Source organism: Podarcis vaucheri (assembly GCF_965113315.1).
Source record: "Podarcis vaucheri genome assembly, chromosome: 17".
In the NCBI taxonomy this organism is placed as follows: Eukaryota; Metazoa; Chordata; class Lepidosauria; order Squamata; family Lacertidae; genus Podarcis; species Podarcis vaucheri.
The window spans coordinates 31,108,558-31,136,090 of NC_138755.1; the positions used below are offsets into that span (position 1 = coordinate 31,108,558).

The 27,533-nt window shown below is 42.3% G+C and overlaps 1 protein-coding gene across 1 annotated transcript in view; it reads right to left on the reverse strand.

Annotated features, from left to right (window-relative positions):
- Positions 1-677: 677 nt before the first annotated feature.
- The window catches only part of LOC309521958 (uncharacterized protein), a 36,570-nt gene continuing 9,714 nt past the window's right edge, over positions 678-27,533 (reverse strand). Inside the window, exons 4-10 of the mRNA XM_082205127.1 lie at positions 24,541-24,656; positions 16,131-16,236; positions 5,686-5,829; positions 4,679-4,809; positions 2,693-2,863; positions 1,097-1,233; positions 678-1,066 (exon numbers count right to left, since the gene is read on the reverse strand). Of these exons, the coding sequence (XP_082061253.1) occupies positions 1,108-1,233; positions 2,693-2,863; positions 4,679-4,809; positions 5,686-5,829; positions 16,131-16,236; positions 24,541-24,656 (794 nt within the window). The 3' untranslated portion in view covers positions 678-1,066; positions 1,097-1,107. The remainder of the gene's footprint in view (positions 1,067-1,096; positions 1,234-2,692; positions 2,864-4,678; positions 4,810-5,685; positions 5,830-16,130; positions 16,237-24,540; positions 24,657-27,533) is intronic.

The window sequence follows — 27,533 nt, forward strand, 5'->3', positions numbered from 1 at the left end:
TTTCCAGTATGGACGATGTCATGGTTTTAGGGGTTGCTCGTGCGTAAGTTGCCGCCACTCCTGGCGAGGTTACCTGGTTAAACCCTTTCTGACTGAACAGCCTCCAGCATCGTGACTGTCTCAGTTGCTGGCAGAATCCGTCAGTGGGCGTTTCTTAAACCTTTTCCAGCATAAAAGTTCTTTGACGCCAAGTCTCCTCCTACTCTCCCTGCGCGGAAGTCTTCTGCGCAGGGAGGGTGTGGGCAACGGAGTACCCGTACTCTCTCTGCTGGTCTCCGGCGAGGAGTCTTGGAGCCTCCTCTCTGATTCCCCCATCTGCCCCCCTTCTCCACTGGTGTTACGCTGATTTCCTTCCCCAGCAAATGGGCTGCCTCTCTCCCTACTGGGACCCACTCCTGCATCCCTTTGGAGCCTTCCCTCCGCCTCTAGCTCCGATGACAGTTCCCTGACAGACGACACTGGGCTGGATGGCCAAATTGTGAAATTGAGGATGGAAAGAGGTGTGTGTAGACAACTCTGACTTTTGCCTTTCTAGAATGGAAGTCTACAAGAGTATGAGTCACATCCATTGCTCCACCTACTTTTGTCTCTTGTCCCCCCCCCCCTCAGCGGCAGAGGTTTTCAACTTTTTTGAGTCCATGGCTCAATAATAATAATAATAATAATAATAATAATAATAATAATAATTTATTATGTATACCCCGCCCATCTGGCTGGGTTTCCCTAGCCACTGGGCAGCTTCCAACACAATATTAAAATACAGTGATGCATCAAACATTAAAAGCTTCTCTAAACAGGGCTGCCTTCAGATGTCTTCTAAAAGTCAGATAGTTGTTTATTTCCTTGACATCTGGTGGGAGGGCATTCCACAGGGCAGGTGCCACTACCCAGAAGGCCCTCTGCCTGGTTCCCTGTAACTTGGCTTCTCGCAGTCTTGAGTCCATATCAGGGGAAAAGGAGGAGTTTACACAAATATATAACAATAGCATTGCACAAAAGGGAACATCACCCTTAGGCTGGGAAAGCTAACCCACCCTGACTTCAAACAACTATCCTCTCCTAGCAAATATATATATATATATATATATATATATATATATATATATATTAAAAGCTCAAGTGGAACACTTTGTTACAAATGTCTACATTGCCACTTTCTCGCAGGGCTGCTTGAAGTATAGGAAGAGGAGCTCCTTGACATGTTCTGTGCCAGCTCAGTAACATTTTCAGGATCTGCACATAAAAACAAGAGGGGAGCAAAATATTACCCTGAACCTTTCTCAACAGCTATAGAAAAGCAGTAAAATCTTATGACAGCCATATGGCTGGTTTTACCATATAACTACCATATACCATCTCATATATCAATACTGTATCTGTTCATTTCACTTCAATAGGCCTCAAGCCTGCTGGTTTGCGAGAAAGTGAGGGGCACTTCCTGTAAGCTACAAACTGATGGGCTTGTGAGGGAGCCTTGCTGCTCAGTGGCACTTTCTGTGTATGCAGAAGCCCCTAATTTTAGTCCTTGGCATCTCCCAGCAGAGTTGAAAATATCTCCTGTTGGAAACCCTGGAGAAACTCCACCAACTAGTATAGATTGGGTTCAGACCCTTTGGCCTGCCAGATGTTGCTGGACTACAAACTCCCATCAGCCCTAGAGGCAGTCCTGGTATCTGGTAGTCCATGCCCAATGGCAAGGGATGATGGGAGTTGCAGTTCAACTATGGCTGGAAGGCCCAGTTTTCCCACATTTGTACTGAGTTAGGTGGACCAATGGGCTGACTCTGTCCGAGGCAGTTTCCCTATGTTCATTACATTACAAAACCAAGCAGTCTTTCACAGAAACATTTGGGAGATTCTGTGCTCAGATCCCCCTTGTGAGCTTCCTGTAGGAAGTTCATAAGACCAGAGCTATGGACTGGAAATCCCAGTTGCTTCCGATCTTGTCACAGTAACCATGCAAAGGCAAGCCAGCTGTTCTGCTCTTCTAGGGAAGATGACTCAGGAAAGGACTTCAGCCCTGTGGTTGGGGACTCTGACAACTAAGCATGCAGCATGAGCCCCTCCTCATGAATAAGCTCCCGAAACACCCAAGCTCCCTCGTGTAATCCCACACTGGAAACACCAAGAGGCACACAAGGAGGATGCTGAATGTCAGAGATGCACACATTTCCAAGCTAGCACACGGCCCCTTTGAGTCCACTCCACTCTCTGTTAAGGGGTGTACAGCTTCAGAAGTCATCAACTCCTCCATCAGGACAGGAGGTAGAGATGTGGATCCCATGGTCCTCCAGGTGTTACTGCTCTCCAATTCTTGTTGCCCCTGACAATGCTGGTCTGGGCTGACAGGGTCTAAGAATATCTGGAGGGCCACAGGTTCTCCATCTCTTCTAGAAGACCTTATCTGAATGCCACACTCTCTTGAAACAACATGGGCTGTATTGGACACCTTGCTGCCAGCTATGCCCCTTTGGATTATGCTTAGTGCCCAATTATCCTGCCACTGGAACAGGCAACTTCCAATACATGGCTTTCTCCGCCGATCTAACAGGTATGCCACTCTTTGTCTTTCAATATGGCTGTTGCATTTTTATTATAATTACTGCACGTTCCCCAACTCCTGTCTCAATTTGGTTTTGACACTTGCAAAAGATTCCACACCCATCCACACCATACACCAAATCTGACTTACTTGGTCCTTTGTTTTCCCATGCTCATTCCCCAAATGGAAGTTGTGCTTCTCTGTAACGCCAAGTTTACTAGCAAGAAGCCTCCAGTTTCTTTTTCTTGTGGCTATCTCTGTGGCCACCTTAACAAGTTGCAGGTCACTCAGTCCTTCTTTATCCTGAATATCTGCAGTGAACTGCAAAAACAAAGTGGATTATTAGAGAACTGCATTCCATGGGTGAGCCACATGGGCTTCGATGGACTCAGCTTCTGGTTAGAACTTTATTCTGATTGGTTAACAACATAAAGTTATATTTTAAATGACCTTGCTAAGTGGAAACCCATTAAACTAAACAGTAGCCATACTATAAAAACTTCTGAGGAGTTATCAGGTTTGCATCTAACAGCCTTGTATATTTCTCTTTTGCTCCCTTCACACTCTGTGAAAAGACAGAGCATGTAGAATGATGTGCAGTGGTACTTCCGGTTACAAACTTAATTCGTTCTGGAGGTCTGTTCTTAACCTGAAACCGTTCTTAACCTGAGGTACCACTTAAGCTAATGGGGCCTCCTCCTGCTGCTGCCGTTCCACCGGTGCGCGATTTCTGTTCTCATCCTGAGGTAAAGTTCTTAACCTGAGGCCGTCTTAACCATTGGCACCAGGAGTGCGGAGCACTCGGGTGCCGGGCTCTCAGGGGCGCCAGGCCGAGAGTCTGGGGCCCGAGAGTTGGAGTCTGGGGAAGAGCCTGCCCGTCAGAGCACCGTAGCAGGCTCTTCTGCTGCTGGAGGCTCTGCACTATGAGTTCGGGGGCAAGTGAGCCAGCGAAGCACTGAGGCAGCTCCATCCTCTGCATGCCTGGGATTGGCGTAGGGCCATGGAGAGGCCCGCCCAGTGCATGCTGCTCATGCCACGAGGCACATGGCTTTGCTCAGCCATCAATACTGACGCTTCGGGTTGGTTTGTTGCACTGGGCTGGGGGGCGGGGATAGGAGGGTCTTTGTACCCCGGCGCCGCATGTGCTTAGGACAGCCCTACCTGGGGTACTACTTCTGGGTTAGCGGAGTCTGTAACCCAAAGTGTTTGTATCCTGAGGTACCACTGTAATAGGGCTGTGCTTGTGGCCCCGCCCAAACCATGTGCAGCTCCTCTCATTCATATAATTCATGAAATTGCATGGGTGCCTCTGCATGTAGTTACTGGCTTCCTCAGCTCTGGAACCTCACACAGTAGATGATGGGGACAAAGGGAGAAACAGGTGTGTGTCTGGGCAGGTCCAGATGTGTGGGCTCACTGCAGCTTTCTAAGCACTTTGTCCCTTCATGCAAGTAACTGTTGGCTGCTTTCGGCAAAACGGTTGGCAACATCTCGCTTTGGATCACAAGATAAGATGGTATCCAAAATGCTATTTCAGAATGTTCCGCTGAGTTCTCTTTAGAAGCTATGATTCCATAGGAACAGGTGAAGAGTCTACATGGACATAGTACTGGGATTTCCACAAGATTTGAGACATGTTCCATATGCTCTCCATGCAAACAGCCCTACCTGCCATTTCTAGACTACTGCATCTCAAACCCTTGGGTCAGATTAAGTGTACTTCAAATAGATACACAAATCAAAAGCAGACAATTTAGAATTGCACTCTCTCTCACGCACAGCCTTCTGGATTAATTTGATCTTTCAAAAGCCAGACCAATAAGAATGCCATTCAGAAGGCTGCTAAGCCTTGGCATTTTGCAGTTCTCTGTATTTAACAGATACGAGCTTTGCAAATATGTGGACTTATTAGAATTCTGGAAAGAGATGTTGACTGTACTCATATTGCTGGTTAGATGCAGAGATATTAAAAGTCCAACAGATATAATCTTGTTACGTATAATATGTCATGTGCATATTCTTTAATATAGATTGGTAACCACTTTCTTTTCTCCCACAAATTATTATTAGTGAAAAGTGACAACTTTTTTTTTAAAAAAAGGGAAATCTTAAAAATAAATCATAATGTCTACTTACACTCAGATAAGAAGTAGGATGCTCAATTTGTGTCAGATTTGGAGGTATTATTGGAAAATCTAGTGTAGATTTGACTATTTCTTCTGAAAAGGATAGAACCCAGGCAACAAACATATCTTCAGAGATATACCCTAAGGAGAAAATGTTCTTCTTACATTAATGCTATTTATCTGCAAGATAATGGGTGCTATCCTGTAACTAAAGTTACTAAATACTCGTCAGTGGCAGCCCCACACAGAGCACATTACTGTGGCCCAGTCTGGAAGTTCCCAAAGCATCATGGATATTCTACTACTAGGGAAGGTTGGTTTTAAAATGTGCTCTGATCCAAAGCTCTTCAGATATTCAGAGCTGGAGAAACGACTTCTAGGAAGAGCAGGACTCCCTATTCACTGAATTGTCAGGGGCAATAGCTGCACATGAGTGCAATGAGGATGGTTACATATTTCTATCTGGAATTGTCATGAATAGGAAAGTCCTTGTGGATGCAGAAAAGCTGTTTGCACACTGGGTTTCTGCGTAGAAAATAGCCTCTGGATCACAGAGTAATTTACAGGTATGTATTTACATACATAAATACTTACTGCAAATTTATGTATGTAAAGAACCAGCAGTGACGGTATACGATGCTTTGGTTTTAAAATAATAAACACGATCTAGCCATAGTTAAGCACTTTTAAGCCCCATTGGTTTCAGTTGGGAGAAAGTGAGTACATTCTTAATTGTCTCATTGGAATTAACAGGAACAGCTTGACTTCAGTTGAGTCATGTAAAAGCAAAATAATCCTGGAAACCACATCTCTTTGCAAACTCCCCCTCGTTTCTGTTTGCCACATAACGAAGAATCCACAAGATGGTGCTGTGTCACATCCTTTATGGAAAAAAATACATTGTTTTTGATCTTCTTTCAGTCAATTTAAGTTTCCTGTTAACATGGTATCCTATACATCATGGACCCTGGAATGCGCATTTCTTCAATCAATATTCTCAAAAAGTCAACAAACTACCTTGATTGTCTTTATCCACTTCCTTGAGGAAAGTAGCAGAAAGTTCATCAACGGCACTGCAACTTTGCATAGGATATAAGTCATGCAGCAAACCCCTGAGTTGTTCCTTGCCAACAATGCCAGAGAATAATGTTTGGTATAGTCCTAAGCAAGGGAGATGAAAAACAAACTAGAGGTTATTTTCTAAATCTGCTCCAAATATTTTTCCCGTTTTTATTATTAGTTAGAATTACTGGCCATTTTGGAGAAGTAAAAAATCCTGCCATCGCTGTCCCCCTCTCCCCAAAATTACTGATACTTCCACCATTCAAGATTATTCACATGGGGAATTCCAACCAGTCATGGATCACAGAGTGAACAGGATGATTTTGTGCCATGGATTCATCTAACAAGTTGCTAGGCAGTAGCGGAGGCTAAAATCTTATGGGTACAGAACTGAAATCTTGGGTCAGATTTAAAAGCCCGTCTAGATCTCTGAACATTTTAGATCAGGGGTCAGCGAACTTTTTCAGCAGGGGGCCGGTCCACTGTCCCTCAGACCTTGGGGTGGGGGGCAGACTATATTTTGGGGTGGGAGGAAATGAACTAATTCCTACGCCCCACAAATAACCCAGAGATGCATTTTAAATAAAAGCACACATTCTACTCATGTAAAAACATGCTGATTCCCGGACCATCCGCGGGCTGGATTTAGAAGGCGATTGGGCCGGATTCGGCCTCCGGGCCTTTGTTTGCCTACCCATGTTTTAGATGGGGCAGGAAGTCAGTGATGTTAGCCAGCAACCTGGCATCAGCAGTCTGGTTCTGAAGACCTTTCCACATCACACTATGGAATCTGAAGCAACCAAACAGCACCACCACAGAAACTGCTTCTCTTCTGCAAGTAACCAGTTTAAGCAGGAATTGCCTATTCACCAAGACGCCACTGTAGACACAGCTTTGGGAGCAGGACAAGGAGGTACATCAGTAGCAGTGGGTGAATAATTTCTTGGAGACTGGATCTACTGCCCATATGGATCCTGCTGCCCGAGGTGGTCACCTCACCTTGCCTCATGGGTGGGCTGGCCCTGGGTCTAGCCCACAGCCACTCTCTGCATCTCCTCCCTCCTCTGCGGTAGTGGCTTCAATCATGGAGCCAGTGTGGTGTAGTGGTTAAGAGTGGTAGTCACGTAATCTGGGGAACCGGGTTCGCGTCTCCGCTCCTCCACATGCAGCTGCTGGGTGACCTTGGGCCAGTCACACTTCTTTGAAGTCTCTCAGCCCCACTCACCTCACAAAGTGTTTGTTGTGGGGGAGGAAGGGAAAGGAGAATGTTAGCCGCTTTGAGACTCCTTAAAGGGAGTGAAAGGCGGGATATCAAATCCAAACTCTTCTTCTTCATGGATTTAATGGGACTTTGGTCTGAGGAAGCAAGGAAAACAATCTTCTCTTAAGTATATTTATCCAATACCGCACAGACAGAAGAAAGGAGATTTAGCCAAAAAGGGTTCAAGAAGAATTGACTTTGGCCTCAAGGCAAATACAAGCTTAGCATTCACAATATTGTTCTCTGGTGACAATATCAGAATGCCACTTTTATAAAGCTAAACTCCTGTGTACCAATGACACTTACAATCTGGAGCACCCTCTGCCCCACCAATTTTGTTAAGGAAAAAAAGAAAAGCATGCACTTGGGAAATCAATAAATCTTTAGATGTGCGTCATTATCATTTTTATGAGTTCGGTGAAATCACAGATGCTGTATCCTCTTCATTTGGGATAATTGCATTGTTTGCATGCATCACGGGAATTAGAGTGGAATGACGGTAATTTATTGATTTGAACAAAAGGGCTTACCACTCATGTGGTAAAAACAAACAAAAAGGTATTGGCTGGTTTAAAAGCCAGATGTGCCCCAAAATCCTGTCAATAACTGATGTTTCTAAGAACCATTGATTTGTTCTTAAGCAAAGCCAATCTGCAAAGGGTTTTCCCTCAAGTTTCCCATGTTGGAGCAAGTTAATTGAGCTAAGGGGCAGGATCTCAAAAGATACAAGAACTGTTTATGATTATTCTTAAGCTCAAACCTGGCACTTTTTCTGTGGGCACGACCAGTGCTATTTTACTAGAAAAAGAGGTGCCAGAACTCACAATGAACACCTCCTTCATTCTCTTAGAATGTCAAAGGCACCCACCTGAGAGGTGCCAGAACTGAGTTCTGGCTGAAAAAAAAAAACACCCTAGGCATGGCATTGCTGATGTTGGCAAGGTCACAAGCTGATCTTTAAACCCTAAATGGCCTCAGTCCAGTATACTGTACCTGAAGGAGCGTCTCCACCCCCATCATTCAGCCTGGACACTGAGGACCAGCGCTGAGGGCCTTCTGGCGGTTCCCTCACTGCGAGAAGTGAAGTTACAGGGAACCAGGCAGAGGGCCTTTTCGGTGGTGGCACCCACCCTATGGAACACCCTCCCGTCAGATGTCAAGGAAATAAACAGCTATCCAACTTTTAGAAGATATCTGAAGGCAGCCCTGTTTAGGGAAGTTTTTAATGTTTGAAGTTTTATTCTGTTTTTAATGTTCTGTTGAAAGCCGCCCAGAGTGGCTGGGAAAACAAAGGCCCTAGCATGATAGAAAGGAATTCATTTTTTAAAATTTTATTTTAAAATGGTTTGCAAGTAACTTTAACACACAATGGTGGATCCAAACTAAGGAAACTGTACTTCATTCCCATTGAGATCATTGGGCCAAATGAGCCATGGTGTAAGTAAGCTCCATTGATTTCAATGGAAACTAAGAGAAATTAAAATGCAGTGTGATCAGCCCTCTGTTTACTCGGGAGTATTCTATCCTTTCTATTAATTGCTTTATTCAGCTGCCCAAATCTTTCAACATTGCTAAAATGTTGCCATACTCCCAAGCTTCTCTTTTCGTTTTCTCTCCCCCACAGCTCAGTTTTCTTCATTGAAAAACAGCCTTCAGCAGAGGATATCTAGATTACTGAAGTGTGAATCTCCTTGCAAGCCTGGCAGTAATCCAAAATTCCTATTAATTTGGAATATAAGAGTCAATTTCATGGTTTAAGTCTCATGATGCAAGCCCACATTTCAACGCTGGTCAGAGATACCAGGCTGTGTCGCAAATACTGCGGACTGATGCTCTGCCCTACTCAGAAATGCTGGGCCTTGCCAACGAACCTTATCAGGGATTCTCAAATAGCCACCCTATAGAATCAAGCAATGCCTAACAGTGACTGATGAATCTATTTTTGATGCTATTATTCTGTGACCAGAGTTAGTACAGTTGGGCTGATGAATTTTTATTCGGACGTCAGCTGCTAGCTACACATCTGAATAATTCTTCAGCCTGCAGGATAGATGCATTAGTATCTGTCATGGCCCTTGGGGGGCTCTGTAGCTATCTGTTTTTGTTGCTGTTTCATTGTCACAGATTTGCAAGAATCCAAGCAAGCTTCATCTTATTCCAAGAGAAAAGAAAACAATCACGGAGTCCAGCACCCCAAAACTACAAAAGTGTTATTACTGAGGTGGATCCTCGCTTCCCCTTAACGTTTCCCCATCAAGCATCTAGTGCGGCTGTTAACAATTTTATAACAGTCTCAGTCAGTTTTATTGCACATAGCCAAAGGCTGCCGCAATGTACACAGAATTATTTGACAATTAAAAGAAAATATACTGAATTGGTAAAAAAAGACTTAAAACATTTATATTATTAAAACATTACATACTCTAAACAAAGCTATAAAAGTATCCCAATGTACAAATAAAAACATTAAACGATAAAATTCATAAGCTAAAATCATCACATGGTCACTAATGTTAAAAACAATATCAATTAATACAGTGTGCAATTTATACTCAGAGTTTGGTGACAAAGATAGAGCATAGCCTGAGGTAGATAGATGGGATCAAATAAATTCATCTCCTTTACAGTTGATGGCTACCTTGGCTATATAATTTGCTCTAATTTTCCTAGCAGCAGTTGCAAAAAGTGCTACCCGCCAGGTCACATACTTATCTGTGTCTGCAAGGAAATATAACATCATATCAAGGGGGTTCTGGCCAGGGGACCCTGCCATTATAGGTACTAAAAATCTTTTTCTTGCATCATTATATAACGGACAGTGCAAGATATAATGCATAAGGTCCTCTACTTCAGAACATCCCCTAATGCAAACACGTTCGTTTTTTGGTATGCCTCTATGTCTCCCATCTCTATAAGCAGAGCTTATTGTATTTAGTCGTAGCTCTGTAAAAGCTTTTCGAAGCTGTGCAAAAGTCAATTCATTAAAATAAGATATGTCTTCATTGACCTCTCTAAGTTTAAAATACAATGGGGCGCATGTAGATGTGCACATAGAGTTTAGATCGTTTTTAGTTGCCACTGCCCTTATGATTCGTTTAAAAATATTTTTCTGTGAATATAAGGGGAGTTCTTTAATCTCAGTCACTGAGAGGTCATATTTGCCCATCAGTTGGGCAGCATGATGTACCCAGTTTTTAAAGGGTAATCCATTTGAGAGCTCAATCAGGCATTTCTTTGGTAGCCTAGTGTTGTCCATCTGTTGAACTCTAAACCAGTAACAGAGAATTCTTTTATCTATTTGGCTCTCTATGCTCAACATGCGAGTTTCCAACCTGACCATGGCAGATTGCACGTCTTTGGGTAAACCTAAAAGAACTCTTAAAAAATAATTCTGTGGGGGTTCCAGACCGGAGACCTTTGAGGTACAATTTTATAACTAAGAACATCCTAGTCTGATCTATCAGCCACGTCTGGATCAATAGCTGCAGCAAACAGCTTCAAACACAGTCATGGGTCCCTAAAGCATGCAAGCCCCACAGCAACGACCCTTGCTAAAAAGAAAGCAGTAGAAATCCTGAATTCTAGTCCCTACCATTCCTTCACTAATACAGTGGTGCCTCGCAAGACGAAAATAATTCGTTCCGCGAGTCTTTTCGTCTTGCGATGTTTTTCGTCTTGTGAAGCACGGTCCATCGCAACTGCACCTCTTCAAGCGGCTTTAAGAAAAAAGCGCAAGACGTTTTCGTCTTGCGAAGCAAGCCCATAGGGAAATTCGTCTAGCGAAGCAACGCAAAAACGGAAAACCCTTTCGTCTAGCGAGTTTTCCGTCTTGCGAGGCATTCGTCTTGCGGGGCACCACTGTATGTTTTCCTGTCAATGATGGTGATGTGAGGTCCTTAATATATCATTCATACCTTCAGACTCACTGCTCCAGTACACGAAAGTTTAAAGCCCTACAGACATGTTCTAGAATGAAGTGAACCACTCATAAGTCTCTGACACTGACCTAGCTAGGAAGATCCAGGTGTCTTCTTATTATATAATATATGAGAAGAAATGCACCAAAATTGAGTGAATATATGGTATAGGAGGAACTAGTGTAGTGGTACCTCGGGTTAAGAACTTAATTCGTTCTGGAGGTCCATTCTTAACCTGAAACTGTTCTTAACCTGAGGTACCACTTTAGCTAATGGGGCCTCCCACTGCCGCCACACCACCGCCATGTGATTTCTGTTCTCATCCTGAAGCAAAGTTCTTAACCCGAGGTACTATTTCTGGTCACTGGAAGGACAGATCGTGAAGCTGAGGCTCCAATACTTTGGCCACCTCATGAGAAGAGAAGACTCCCTGGAAAAGACCCTGATGTTGGGAAAGATGGAGGGCACAAGGAGAAGGGGACAGTAGAGGACGAGATGGTTGGATAGTGTTCTCGAAGCTACCAGCATGAGTTTGACCAAACTGTGGGAGGCAGTGGAAGACAGGAGTGCCTGGCGTGCTCTGGTCCATGGGGTCACGAAGAGTCAGACACGACTAAACGACTAAACGACTAAACAACAACAACAACTATTTCTGGGTTAGCGGAGTCTGTAACCTGAAGTGTCTGTAATCCGAGGTACCACTGCACTAGGCATATTTACTTGGGCAGGAGTGGGGAACCTCAGGCTCAGGAGTCAAATGCCCTTTGTATCTGCCACTCATGACTCTTCCCAGGCCACACTCCTGGTTGGCCCTGCTTTGCTCCTTGATTGTTTTTGTCTGGCTAGAATGTCTCATCCCATCGAGTCATAGAGTTGAAAAGGACCCTGAGGGTCATCTAGTCCCAGTGGCATTGCTGGCAACATCAACCCTGCCATGTGGGAATCCCTTGCAGATGACAACAGTGCCTGGAGACAGGCAGCAAAGTTGTGTAAACAAAGTAGTGGCCAGAGCAGAAAGGACCGCTGGAAGGAGAGCAGAGAGAAGGAACGCCGTGATGCATCTGCAACAACACAACTGGACACCTTCATCTGTCCCAGCTGCAACAAAACATCTATCCCACATCAGTCTCTACATCCACAGCAGGCGCTGCAACTGTCCAACAGCTTGAACTCACCCCAAAAGGCACACTCCTCCACTGTCTCCCAAGACAGATGGATGCCCACAAATTACCGTATTTTTTGCTCGATAAGACACACTTTCCCCCCACCTAAAAAGTAAGGGGAAATGTCTGTGCGTTTTATAGAGCGAATGTGTGGTTGATCGCTGGCTCCGTTTCTGGCCCCGCGCCCTTGCCCAGGCCTCCATTGTTGAATGTTCTGCAGATGGAGGCTGTTTCTTTCCCCAGTGACATGTGACTGGCTGATTAAATTATCTGTCTGGAAATTGTAGAAATGGCTCCCTTTCCTTTCCTAAAGAAGCTGCAGAACTGTGAGCTGATCCCCCCCAAAACGGGGTTTCCCCCCTTTCCTCCTCTAAAAACTAGGTGTATCTTATGGTCAGTCTTATGGAGTGAAAAATATGGTATTTATATACTGAGTACTGTAAAATCTATATTTATGCTATTTTCCTCTCATATACCTACCATGTCCATAACATCTGTGTCTTTTGTTTGTTTGTTTTTCCTTTTTTTTCTAAGATGTATATCTGTTGAATCTTTTTTTTTTTTTTTAATGACAGAGCCACCCCATTGGAGCAATGGATCCAAACTACAAGAAAGAAGATTCCACCTAAACATTAGGAAGAACTTCCTGACAGTAAGAGCTGTTCGACAGTGGAATTTGCTGCCAAGGAGTATGGTGGAGTCTCCTTCTTTGGAGGTCTTTAAGCAGAGGCTTGACAACCATATGTCAGGAGTGCTCTGATGGTGTTTCCTGCTTGGCAGGGGGTTGGACTCAATGGCCCTTGTGGTCTCTTCCAACTCTATGATTCTATGATTCTACTCACAACAACTCTGTAAGGTAGGTTAGGTGGAGAAGCAATTGTGGGCCCATGGTCACCCAATGAGCTTTGTAGCTGAGTGGGGATTTGGTCTTCCAGCATCTAGTCCAACACACTAAGTAGTCATTGGACCACACTGGCTCTCAAATGAAGTTTGATGGGTAGGCTTATAAGGAAAGACATGATCCTTCAGATATCCCAGTTCTAAGCCACTTAGGGCTTTACATGTCATAACCTATAGAAATCACACAACTGAAGTTACTCTCAAGAAATTCACATCCATATTTTTCAATCAAAGCTCCTTTCTCCCATGACTGTAGGCGAAATAATTTTAGAAAATGCTGTGAGATAAGAACTGGATGACAGTCTTTTGTTTCACAGAGAAGGCCAAGCCCCTAGAGCTATAACATTTCTGTAAAGCATTGGGTGTGTGCCTGGGGCTGGGGTTTTGAGAAGAAAGGAGCAGTTATTCCTGTTTGGTTGTTTTTAAACAAAATGATTTAATAGCAATAATAGTCGTTCCAGAAAAGGATTGTCCAGCAGCCAGCTGGAGGTAATAGCCCAAAACAAAGCAAAATTCCAGAATATCAGTTTCCCCCATCTGGCCATTAATCTGCAGGAAATGCACTGTGTGCTGTAATTGCTTTAATTAATCAAATGAACTCTGCACTTCAAAACTGGTATTCCTGGGTTTTTCAATTGAGACTGCTAATCCCATCAGGTATTTCAAAAGCAAAACCTTTCAGCACTTCTTCACTCCTTCCAAGCCTGTGTAATGAATCAATAATTTTATTTTGAATGCAGAGCAGCTGAACGTGGGCAACAGATTTATACCTACAGCAATGTGATGCCTGAGTATAATGTTATTCAACCTGTTTCTTGGATTTCCCAAGAAGGCTAATCCAATAGAATTTATCATTAACCAACTACAGGAGGAGACCCTCCCTGGGGCTTGAAGAGGACCTCTGTAAAGTAGAACATATAGTCACCTTACAGGGCAACAGGGGAGAAGAGAGGATGATAATTTCATGAACTAAGAATACCATTTTAGGATCCAGCCCCATGCCCAGGAAAGATAGTTGATGTATAAAATCATTCTGATAAAAGTCCTGATCTAAATCTACAGCAGAATGGACTAAAACAACCTAATGCAATACACATAAGAAAGTGAGTAAACCCTGAACTACGAGCCAGTAATGAATTAGTATGCAAAAAGCAAGTAAACTAGAAAATCCTGTGGCTTCAATCTCTACTCACTCATCTGGAAGCAAGTCCCATTGAAATAAATGGGGCCCGTGTCTGAAAACATGTAGATGCCATCAAAAAGTAAATGGCATTTTCCATTCCAAGAGACACAAGACACAACTTTTCATGAATACTAAACTACAGAGAAAATTGATAGTGATCCCTGGAGAACAAAATACTGGGTAGAAGAATATCCCCCGACAACACGACAAAACTACCACACACGACTGCTTCTGTATAATCATCCCACACAAGCAAGCAAACCTCCCTGGACTTGACTGGAGTTCGGCTGATTTACAAAGGCAAAGCCCATATCTTACTCAGACTCTTAGTCTGCCAATAGGTTGCAGACTGCAGTACTGAAATAGCCATACATTCATTCTCATTTGCAGCACAGGGCATTTGCTGATTTGATGTCCCAAGCCATAAACTTGTCCACAATGAGGTGGGAATTGGGCTACAACCAATGTGGGTGCAACCACCTATACGAATCTTCATTGTTGAATATATAGGTCTTTCCCCTTTGCTCTTTCTTCCAAGGCTCTGCCTTGCTGTGTATTCGACTCATTCATTTATTTTTTTTGTCATAATATAGTGCTTGCTTGGTCTATTCTGCATGGTCTCTGATCTGGCTTTTTTTGTTTGGGCCAGAAGATAACCCTGTAGAAGATTTTTTAAGTACTTAGAACATAAGAAGAGACTACTGGATCAGGCCAATGGCCCATCAAGCCTAGCATCCAGCTATCACAGTAGCCAGCTAGATGTCTATAGGAAGCCAGTAAGAAGGATCTGGGCACAACAGCAACTGAGACTTCCTGCTTCTTGTAGAGATGGACCATAGCCATCATAGCTAGCAGCCTTTGATGGGTGACAAACACATTTAGTTGAGTTGTGATGGTGTCATGGCTAAAGCCACAATTCTGGAAGATGCTTCTTGAAATATTTAGATTGTTTTCAACCTTCTTTACTGGTGTTCTGATAACAGTAAGGACTTGTGAGATAACACACATCAGACAGAGTTTTATACATTAATAGCACATTCTGCAATTACATTCCTAATCAATGCAGAGAATACAATAGGTGGCTTTTATTTTTTTTAAAAAAACTAGTTTTGTGAGTGAAACATCAGTCTTAATCATTTCCTTCGTTATTATTTCCTCAAGAACGTTAACCCTTGATTGGGTATCATATAGATTCATCATAATGACTGTTGGATAAATCTGTCAATTTAAGCTTCTCTCGGTTTCTTATTTTCCCAGTCTTGTTCAGTTCTCCATATTTCCACATTCAATTGTGATTTGTTTTTAAAACTCTTGAAAATTTACCAGCGTTTTAGTGTGAATTTTTCCCTTATGTACACAGGTTTGATGTAGTTCTGCCTAATATACATATTTTTTTGCAAAGTGCATAATGTAATGCATTTTGTGTTATTTTCATCTATTTCTGCATTTTTATGCAAACTTCCCCCTAGTAAATGCATATTTGTGCACATTACTTTGTGTACAAAATTCAGAGATATGCAAAGTTCAAAGGATGGCTCAATTTTGGTTTATGCACTGTTTCAGAAAGTGTGAATATGGCAGGTTCCCCTTAAAATGCAAATTGAAATGGATTTCTCCTCCCTCCTTAGATATGACATGAATGGATCTCTCAGTAGCCTTACCTTATTATATGTTTAACAGCGGTAAGAAGGAAAGGAAAAAGTCTAAAGGCATATCTGCTTCTTAAGTATATTCCAGCTGTTATCTTACCCAGCTAGGGACAGTATCTTAACATTTGTTGTGACAGCAAATAAGAGCTCAAGATCAGATGCCCGCATACTCTACAAGGATAATACTGTGCCGTGCGAGGCCTCTGTCGAATGTGTCAGCAGATAGTGTCTACTGCAAGATTTAACACTGAAACTAACGGAATGTTGTGCTTAAGAGCAATTGAATAAACAGAGAGGACTAATATAAATCCTGGAATTATGTCTTACCTTTTACTTTGGTCTCCAAGCTGCTTTTAGATAGCCAGGACAAAGCATTACAGTAAGTCTGGAATGTTAACTGGTCACCATCCGTGACAGGAATTTGCTTTAACAACTGAAACAAACAGACAAACTTATTCAAAACCAAGGAGATAAATGATTTCTCTATCTTAAATACAGTGGTACCTCGGATTCCATACGGTTCAGGTTACATACGCTTCAGGTTACAGACTATGCTAACCCAGAAATATTACCTCGGGTTAAGAACTTTGCTTCAGGATGACAACAGAAATCGTGCTCCGGCAGCAGCAGGAGGCCCCATTAGCTAAAGTGGTGCTTCAGGTTAAGAATAGTTTCAGGTTAAGAACAGACCTCCAGAACGAATTAAGTACTTAACCCGAGGTACCGCTGTATTTTTCTCCTAAATTTCCATGCAGGGGCAGCCATAACATTAGGCATAGTGAGGCAATCGCCTCAAATGACAGGTGTTATGGAGCAGCAGCAGCAGCCATCCAGCCACTCCACCTGAGCCTCCTATTTGTTCTCCTCTGTCAGAAGACACAGCTATGTGTGCTGCACAGACGGTCTACTTCCTGAACCCCCAAATATTAGCAAAAATGGAGATTAGTACTGAGCGATCCATTGTGTATTAATGACATTGTTTTCCATGCAGAGCAAGACACTCATCACAGTGCAAATATCTGCATTCTCCATTGGCTACATGCTCAGGATTGATGAACCTAGTTTTTGCTATAGTACACATATAACTAACAATTAAGCTCCTTATTTTGGAGATTGATAGCATCATCACTGTGTAAGCTTGAGAATGAAAACAATATTTGCCAATTTCTTTTGTGTGAAGTGACTGGCAGCAGCTTTGACTGTTGCACCAATTATGCTTTGCACATATCTATTTTAAGAGTACAGCACATGCATTCCCCTTGCCACAGGAGGGAGCACTAGAATCAAATTTTAAGCAAGCAGCATTTCCTGCCTCTTTGCTTCCTTTTATTAAATAGGTTAACCAAATATATTAAAAAGCACCAGGTTGTCAACTGCAACTGACTTCAAAACATAATTATTTATTTATTTATTTATTTATGGCTATTAGCCCATAAAATATGTACAAACATCAAAGGACAGAGGCATAAAGACCGATATATTCGACACCAGAAGGTGAACACCACGATGCAAGGGTGGGTCATTGAGCAGAGCCAAATAACAGCTTGGGGCCCGGAGAGCTCCAAGGGACGGATCACAGAAAAAGGAAAACTGAAGACGAGATCCGACATGCACTCTCATCATAACTGTCCGGTTAGTTTTTGATGTTGTTGTTGTTTTTTAGTGGGTTTTGTGTGTGAGATAACCGCGTTCAGGAATCTCGCCACCTGCAGAGTTACAGAAGGATCTGTATCCTGCAAAAGTAGTGCGGCGTGTGACTCAACAGGCCTGCCAACCAAGCGCAGTAAAGCAGGACCCAGGAATTTAGTCCTGGCTATGCTATGTAGGGGACAGTTGAACATTATATGTGGAAGAGATTCAACAGTTTTCCCGTCACACACGCATAGCGGAGACACCAAACCCCTGGAAAATCTGTGGCTCAGCAGGTTCGATGGAAGGACATTGAACCTTGCACGAATAAATGCAAGTTGGTGTGGTACAGATCAAAGAGATGACATGTATGATGGAAGGCCAAGTGGTGGGGTTATTCCATGATACCTTAATTATTTATATTACTTGCCAATTAACAGCTCTTTGTTCTCTTAAAGACTCATCATGTTGCAGAATATAAAAATATGGTTACTTATACGCCTTAATTTTCCATCCACCTTTCTTCCAAGGATTCAAAAAATTGTAGAATTGGAAGGGTCATTGAGGGTCATCTAGTCCAACCCTGTGCAATGCAGGAATCTTGCATTATTTTCTTGCGCCCCCCCCCCCAATATTTAATCTTCACAACAACCCTCCAAGGTTGGTTAAGCTGAGAGGATAAAAACCAAAACAAAAGTGTTGTTTCTACAGCGGCAGGAACATAGGAACAGGGGAGAGAGAATCACTGCTTTCTCATATAAAATATTGATTCTATAGATTGGTTGCTATGCACATTTCTAACACTTTCTTCCTTGGGGGGGGGGGTCACTGCTGAAAAATACTTATAGTATATCATCTGGATGATGTGCTCTAACTATTCTTCAGAAATTGCTCCTGAGAGAGAACTCGAGTTTAAAGTCTCCAATATATAGAATAAATATTCCTTATCATTAATCAGCGGTTTTCCTGTTTCTTTTGTTCCACTTTCAACCGCCAACCACAAATCTTCCCATTCTTAATCTGTGGAATGAAGGCAAAAACTTTTATGCCTTTGGCCACATGTGTTTTGTCCTGGCTGCCAATATATAGTAGGCTTACAGTTCCAAGTTTTTAACGATGCGTAACGATTACTGCAGGTTCTTCTCATATTTGCAAGACCTTTTGCATCGCACACATTCCTGCAACTGGGTTCTGTGAACAGCTAGTTCTGTGAGTAGCGAGCAAATTTCTAAGGAATGTTCAGGGATAAAGGCTGACTTACTGTACCTTCAGAGGGCCAAGAATCTCCATGGAAACCCCACTACACAAGGACCAGACTGGCAAAGGAAGAGAAACCATTGCTGGAAGAAACTCCAGAAGGCAGTGAGGTTGATGAGTCTTGATAGCTGTGATGAGCAACCAGCAAGACTTTTTCATATTTTTATTATTCTTTTAAGGAGGGGGAATACTGTCCTTGACTACCTTGTCTGTGAAGTAAGCTAATCCCCCACCTCAGTCCCTGAAATTCTTAGAAAATTCTCCTGCTCAGTCACAGTTTGGAGATGGGTTTTCTTTCCATTTCGCTATTACAGTGGTACCTCGGGTTACATACGCTTCAGGTTACATACACTTCAGGTTACAGACTCTGCTAACCCAGAAATAGTACCTCGGGTTAAGAACTTTGCTTCATGATGAGAACAGAAATCGTTCTACGGCGGCGTGGCAGCAGCAGGAGGCCCCATTAGCTAAAGTGGTGCTTCAGGTTAAGAACAGTTTCAGGTTAAGAACGGACCTCTGGAACGAATTAAGTACTTAACCCGAGGTACCACTGTAGTTTGACCAAAAATATCAGGCTGGCTGTAATAAAAAAATGTACCATTTTCATACTTTCATTGCAATTAGGTTCTCCCTATCTGTTGCAGAAATACCACTTGTGAAATACAAGCATATCGTTTATTGACTCATAAATAAACCTTCTTCTATATAGAGATATATGTTTATTTTCATAGAACATTGTCTATTTTACAGTGGGTTTTTTTAAAATAGAAATAATAATATTGTAACCCACCCTGGAACCTTATGGTGAAGGGTGGGTAAGAAATCTAATAAATATCATATTTTTCTTGGCTTCCACTGCAAATGTTCTCCTGTGGGGCATCCAGCGCCAAGCAAGGTTTTCCCCATCCTTGGACAAATCCCTGTTTAAAATCCCCCAAAAACCTTTCTTTAAAAAGCAGGAAGTGGAAGTGTTATCAAGGCATTTGGTTCAATAGATGCAAGCATTCAAGCTGTAGGATCTCTTCATTCAAAACATAAAAGAAAACAATACTTTTTTATATTAAAAATAACCTAAACTCCACCCTGTTGGAGGCGAATGCAGGAGGTATGAGTACCACATGCCTGCCTGAATAACAGTTTAATAGAGTCTAAAAGTCTCTAGGAGGCAGACAACAATTCTCCATTTTTTTCAAGGACATGACCAGAGAACAAAAAGCAGAAATAGGACTGCGACCACAGAATTCCAAGTAGAAGCTTGAATCTGAATTCCCCTGGAATGAAGAATCCAGCCCTGGAACAACGAAGGCCTTTGGGAAAAGGTGACCGCCCACCTCTTAGGGCAGGAGCTAATTTTGCAAGTCCGTAGAGATGGCGAGAAGGGAAGCTTGTGCAAAGCGAACAAGGGAAGCTTATTCAAAGATAAGGATTCCATTCTCCGTATTACATTCATTTGGTTTGAATGAAATATGGTAAAATGTTGAGCCATTAGTTAAGTCAGGAAGGCTTACATCTTCCTAAGGTTGTCTAGGTGACAACAGAACACAAATGAGAAGAAGGATGCACACAATTTCCTGACTCCCAAACTGGCTGTTGAGCTGTATAGTAGCCATGACAAGCAGGTCATATACCCTTTCTAATCTAATACTATTTGAAGGAGGTAAAGAGGTAAGTCTCGCCTCATGTCCTTGTAGTTCATGTGTGGCTTGGCTTATTCTCCGTTGCAATCCAAGCAACTGTTCACTATCGCAAAGTGAAATTCACAATTTCTGCATGGCAGAAATAAGAATGGTCCTTTCCCTAGTAAACTAACTCTCTGTGTACCGATTTTTGGACTTTGTTCTTCCACAGCAGACAGAATCCTGTTGAAACCCCTTGAGGCTGGAACATCTTATAAATATACAATTGATCCAACAGCTTTGAAACGCTGTTGCTCTTCTGCATGACCTTGATTTGCGGCAGGTTTATGGAATTATGAACCTGTGGAAAAGTTCAACTATGTTATTTCCGATATCTTTGTTTTCAGTTGCAGGGTGGATCTGTAGGCTGATTGGCTCTGGAGCTTTTCTGTATCTCTAGAAAGAAACAACTTCTTGGCTTCTCAGACAGCAAAGCAATTATAAATTCCTCAGACTCTAATTAAAAACCAGATAGGTTTCCAAAACACTATTAAAGACACACTAGGGGAATAAGGATTTCAATTTATTGTCATGAATATCAAGCTCGTTTCCTTATTAGCTGCAAAGCAGTGAAGAGTAAATGTTCCATAGGCAAAGCATTCTGTTTAACAATGGTAAAAAAAATGTACCTCAACAAGAAAATGGTGTTTTGCAATTTGTGCCTTCTTTCCACTGAAATATATCTACAGTAAATGAATCTGCACTAATGAGAAATATTTCCCATTAGGAGACACTATAATCTGCAAGCAAGTGGCAGGCATGTCGCATCTTGTCTAGGTTTATCTTTTTCGCTGTATGTTTTCAAAATCTATGCATATTAATTTTGATTTATGAGCCGAGTTCTTACACTGGATACCTCCTTAAAATTGTTCATTCCATTTGACTGGTAACTATCTAGTTCATTAATGCCCCTCTCCTCCCAAGATAAATCCTGTAGGTCAGGCCCATCCAACTCCCAAGAGAATGTGATCTACTCCCAGTATAAAAAAAACCTGGCAGTGATCTATCCATTGTCATTGAGAATTGACCACAGTTCTTCAGTTTTTCTTGGGGAGAGAAGAGTGATTAAACTTTTGGGGTGAAATCAGAGTTGTTGAGCTTTTCTGGGGGGAGAGCAGAGTTGTTGACCTTTTCTTCGGGAGGACAATATATTTTTAAGGGGGAATAACATACACCGCTCACCTCATTTGCAAAACACCAACAAACAACATTGACTGGTTGAACATCGCTGCTGTAGGTTATGCATGTGCAACTGTCAAATCTTTCCCCCTGAGGAGACATAGATGCCCACCATGTCAACTTACGGAAGTGGGTGGGGAACAGAAGGAACAGCAGCTATGGCAATGGGGAATGCTCTTAAGTTTGCTTGGATCCTAAATCGCATACTCTTGCCTTACTGTGCATGAGCTAGAGACCCCACATTATCATGCCACATTTTCTTGTTCCTTCAGCAACTCCTGCCTCACTTACAGCTAGTAAGTGAACTGCATCCACCTTGAAATATTCAAGATAATCCCCCCATTTATCTGGTCGCATCCAAAAATGAAACTGAGATGAGTCAAGACCCTCTCATGATTCTGAGACTCTTCTCCACACTTTAAGTTCACATCAGATTTATTTATTATTTTAAAATGTTTGTGATCCAGACTTATACTAAGAGCTAATAAAGATAAACAGCCACTGTCTATTACATAATGGTCTGAGGACCTCACTGCCCTTACTCTTTGCACATCTGGATGGATTATATAAATGTATATGTTTTAATTTAAGATGGATGTGCTGGTGGTTATTTCATGTGAGCTGAAGTTTTTTGTTGTCATTTTTCCCTTTCCTTTTCCCTTCTTTATTTTTTAATAGCAAATTTAACAAACAAAAATATTTCTTATAGTGCTCACCTTGGGTGGAAACCTCTGGTAAACCAGTAGATTCTACAAACAAATCACTGATGTTAAGGTAAAATTGTTGGCCTGTTTCTAAAAGAATTGTAATTTAAATATGTGCTTTTTTATTAAGCCAACACATTTGAAATGGATCAGCTAAGTCAGCTTTCAAAAGCAGTTCCTAGTCCTTTAACAATGGACAAAGATTATTTTGTGTGTATGTGTCATAATATTCCAGTCCAGATATTTTAAAGGGATGCTGATAAAATGATGTTCCCTTTGAGGCTCTCATGTCTTAAGTACAATTAAGACGTTATGCAATAACAGGCTATTCTGCAGTTGTCTCATTTTAAAAAGGGGAGAGATTTTATTGTTTATAGTCAATTATTAATAGCAGTGGAACTATCCAGAGTAGGTCAACTGGCAATCGCTGCCTCTGATTATTATTTCATCTGGCTACAAACATTCATGCTTGGTTTTTAACTCTCTTAATAAAATTATGTTCGCTGTCCTGGCTAAAATGACCCAGTGCCTCTTCTTTCTTAAGGCTATTGTCTACTGGGGAGCGAAGCCAGCACGGTGATGCCCCTTGGGTTTAAAACACACTGCTTTAAACTAGGTTGTGTGTTTTTTTAGACTGCAGCTTCTCTGCAGCCAATAGAACTTTATTGGAGCTGAGTGAATGGTCAGAGAACATTGTAAAGCATGTTGCTGGGCTGTGGCGTCATTGAAGCTGAGCAGCTGTGGACCTAATCAGTGCCTGGATAGGAGACCACTGGGAGCCCCACATAAGTTGCTTGGAGAGCAAAAGTTGCAAAGAGCAGGGGGGCAAAAAAACAAAAACAAACCCATGATGAGCTCTCCAACCCCACTAACTGTTTAGTTGAGCATATTCATTCTTCTAACATCATTACAATGTCCATGTCCTGGCTTTGCTTCAGTATCTGCTGAAGCCAGTGCTGCTGGTGCCAGAGGCAGGAAAACATAGACTGCAACATTTTACAGATGGGAAGCTTGCCTTGTACAGAATGAGACATGGCTCATCTAGCTCTGCAGATCTCCAGGGTTCCCAGGAAAATGCTCAGATGTAACCAGGGACCTACTGCTAGAACTTTCCAAGGAAGGGCAGTATCCGAATACAAAAGACCAGGTGAAACTGTGAACCCCTAGGGGTAATTGTTCGTAGAAGTGGCTTGGATAAAATAGGCTAAATGCAGAAAGTGAAGAAGTTGGCAAACTTTATAAGCGGGTAGGCTGAATAAAACTCTAGCTGCAAGATTGCTATAAATAAGAACGTACAGAGTCGTCTGGTTAGCAGTCAGACAGAAGCCTAATCTGCTCTGCTCTGCTAAAAATAAATGCATGTATTACTGCAACTAGAACATACTGGACATTCTTTTATACTCAAGAAACTCAGGCTGAAGGAAACTTCTTTGGCTCCCCCCAGGAGCTCTTAATTAGCTGTCAATTAGCTCAACCACCATGAGTGACTCTTGCAATTGCACCAACTAGCGGCTTTAACACTCTAAGAAGAAATGAACTCTTAGCTTACATTTTGATCCCTTCGCATTGCCATTCCAAGATAATAATAATACTATAATCAAGCAAAATACTAAGTTAGATCCATTCATTTCAATAAGTCTACTCTGAGTAAAACTTAACTGAATCTCACCCAATGTTTTCTTCTTCCACCCCCTTTTATTAAAAACAGCTTTTCCGTTTCATTTTCCACCATTATACCTTGCCCTTAAATACAAAACTTTCCCAGGAAGGCTGACAAAATAATAAACATATATATAAACCATTCAAGACAAATCAATGCAAAACAACAATAACAACAACAACAACAAGTGAAACAGTAGGATAAAAACAATAACCTACCATCAGTTGAACAAATCATTACAAGGGAAATGTTAGGGAAAATAAGATGGTTTTTGCCTGGTACTGAAAGGGCGTGGAGGCTGCCAAGCATGTTTCCCCTGGGAGAGCATTCTAGAAGAGGGACACCCACAACTGAAAAATGAATGCAAGAAAAAAAGATTTGCAGTTCCTACTCAGTTAAGCCTGGAGCCAAAAACCTGAACAGCCAACTGAAGCCAATGTTGTTCTGAAAGGATGCATGTATAGCTGTGATGTAAGTTTTCTGGGCACCTCTTTTGCAGTGACATCTCTATCAAATGTGTGAGATTCCTAATGATTTTCTGGACGACTTTCCTTTCTCCCTTTGCTTATTGCTGGGCAGGCCTTATCTAAGAGAAAGAGCAGAAAAGTTCACCCAGCGGCTGCTGGTTGTACCTTCTGGGCAAAAGGACTGTTGGTTTGCAGGAGGCGCATTCGTGGCACGTTCCCCTTCTGGTCTGGCTGAAACATAAGGAACCTACTCCAACATCTTTGAACCTCCGGCACTGGCACTGTTCAGAGAAAGAAGGCAAATAAAATATTGACCGTTTTTAAGAGTACATCCCAGAAATTTATTTATTTTTAATTACATGTTAGGTGTAACATTGTGTGGATATGCCAAATATGTGTTATACAGGTATGCTGGTAGCTCAGGTAGTTGTGATTGGCTATAGCACCCTGTTGAATGTAAAATAACCAGATTTACTACTATGTATGGGAGGTAAAGGTAAAGGGAGCCCTGACCATTAAGTCCAGTCACGAACAATTCTGGAGTTGCGGCGCTCATCTCGCTTTACTGCCCAAGGGAGCCGACATTTGTCCGCAGACAGCTTCTGGGTCATCTGGGTCATGACTAAGCCGCTTCTAGCGAACCAGAGCAGTGCACAGAAATGCCATTTACCTTCCCACTGGAGCGGTACCTATTTATCTACTTGCACTTTGACGTGCATTTGAACTGCTAGGTTGGCAGGAGAAGGGACCGAGCAACGGGAGCTCACCCCGTTGGGGTGATTCGAACCACCGACCTTCTGATCGGCAAGCCCTAGGCTCTGTGGTTTAGACCACAGCGCCATCCACGTCCCTGTATGGGAGGTGGATGTCCTCAAATCGCAAAAACCTAAGCTTACCATATTTGCACTAAAAGCACGGAGAGGAGTCTCTGGGTCTCTCTGACCTTTGAGGCTCTCTTTAGGCCATTAAATTTTCCCAAGCCACACCCATCACAGGTTTTGCTCAACTCCTCCCTTAAGTGCTTAACTATGACAGTGCATCTTCCCAGCTTAGATGGAGAGGTCCACTCACTTTTGCCACTTATCCCTAGTATATGGCCCCTGAAAGTTTGCTCGTGTGGGAATGTGGCCCTGGGGCCAATATGAGTTTCCCACTCCTGCACTAAAAAACCCCCGCTCAAATGAATTGAGTGATATTATATTAAGGCCAGGCTAGATGTTTGATGTGGTGAATGTGTACATTTTTAAAGAATGTAAATAGCAGCTCAACCAGCACTGGGGACACAGGGGTGGGGGAGAGTAAGTTTAACCCCTTCCCCCCGCCATAGTCACTGAAAATTCCCCACCCCACTTGCTATGTTTATCCGGAGGGAAGGATACCAGTGACACCACTGGAGATGAGCTCCTCCAGCTCCAGCAAGAGCAGATTTTAGGTCATGTATTCCCTCGTTTACAATCACACAGATATGGGCAAACTATGGGTGGTTGCTCCTCTTCTACTTCCACATATATCTGCTTGCAACTGAAGAAGAAGAGTTTGGATTTGATATCCCACTTTATCACTACCCTAAGGAGTCTCAAAGCGGCTAACAATCTCCTTTCCCTTCCTCCCCCACAACAAACACTCTGTGAGATGAGTGAGGCTGAGAGACTCCAAAGAAGTGTGACTGGCCCAAGGTCACCCAGCAGCTGCATGTGGAGGAGCGGGGAAGCGAACCCGGTTCACCAGATTACGAGTCCACTACTCTTAACCACTATACCACACTGGCTCTCCAAAAGACTGTAGTCTTTTGTAGCAAGCCTTCTCAAGGCCAAGCTTGGATCGGGATGCCATTGGGACCACAAGGGAGCAGGCAAAAGATTAAGGCACCACCCATGCCAAGGTAGTGCCTGCCACCACTGCAATTTACTTTTCAAAAGATATTTCTGCCATTGCTAACCGCATAGTGTCAGCTCCAGTTTGACCCTTATTTATTCAAGTTGGATGCTCCCACCATCACCCTACTGCAAAGAACAACTAGGAGGAAAGCAAAATGTCCCCAGACTGCCACTACCATCAAAGTTTTTGAAATTGCATTGTATGAGAAAGAAAAAATAGGCTTTTCTAAAAAAATACTGCTTTTATTTATTTTGATGGTACAGAAGATAAATTTTGAGAAAACAATTGTTACAACAATAATCAGCAACTAACTTGTCCTGATAAAATTACAGACTTTTATCATGCCGTGTGTTAAAGTTTCATTTGATTACACTAAGAGATCATGCCACATTTTCCCACGAGTGCTGGGTGGGTGCTGGCATTTTTGTCAAGGCAGATTCCAACTCAGCTGCAAAAACAGAAAGTGATTTTTTTTTTCCACTGCAGCACTAGTTTTCAAAGGAGGTTCTGAGTCACTGAAGCTTCACCTGTTATTTGCTTGACAGAATTCTGGTGCAACAAGAATGTGCTTCAAAGACAGATGTTGTCTTCCCTTTCTCAGCTACAGGAGTCGTATTGCTCATTTTATTACTAAATTCTGTCTGGAGATGTGCATCAAGAAATGCTGATGTGATATTCACCCTGGGTAGAAGACGGCTTGCAGGGCTTTCTGGAGAGACAAGAATCTAAGCAAGGCTAAACAACCCCCTCTCTCCAGATTGAAGAACGATTGCTTTGTTTTTTGTAACAAAAAGTCAAGTAAATTGAATTAGAAGTGTGTCTACACCAGACCTCAATATGTTTGGGGCTACTAATCTCATCAGCACCAGCCGACTTGGCCAATGGTCAGAGATGCTGGGAGTTATATTTAAACAACACCTGGGAGGCAGCAGGTTGGTTTACACTTTGTCCTAAAGAAGGGACATCTTTTGGGGTTTTGTTTTTGGCTTTCAAGTCAATTCACACATTTTTAGTTGCATTTCAGCATCAATAAAACTGCTAATTTTTTCACTTCTGAAAAAATAGAGCTTTTCTAGACATCAAGCAACAGTATCAATTGCAAGCATTACTATTGTCATAAATTCAGTTTCATTAATAAATCATCAATAAAGACCTGCAGTTCAAAGTGGTTCACGAGATTTTTTTTAAAAAAGGTTCATTTTTAATTATTACTGAGCATACAGTGTGAATTATTTTAGCTTATGTCATGAGCCACTATGAAGGTCTATGGACAAAAGGTG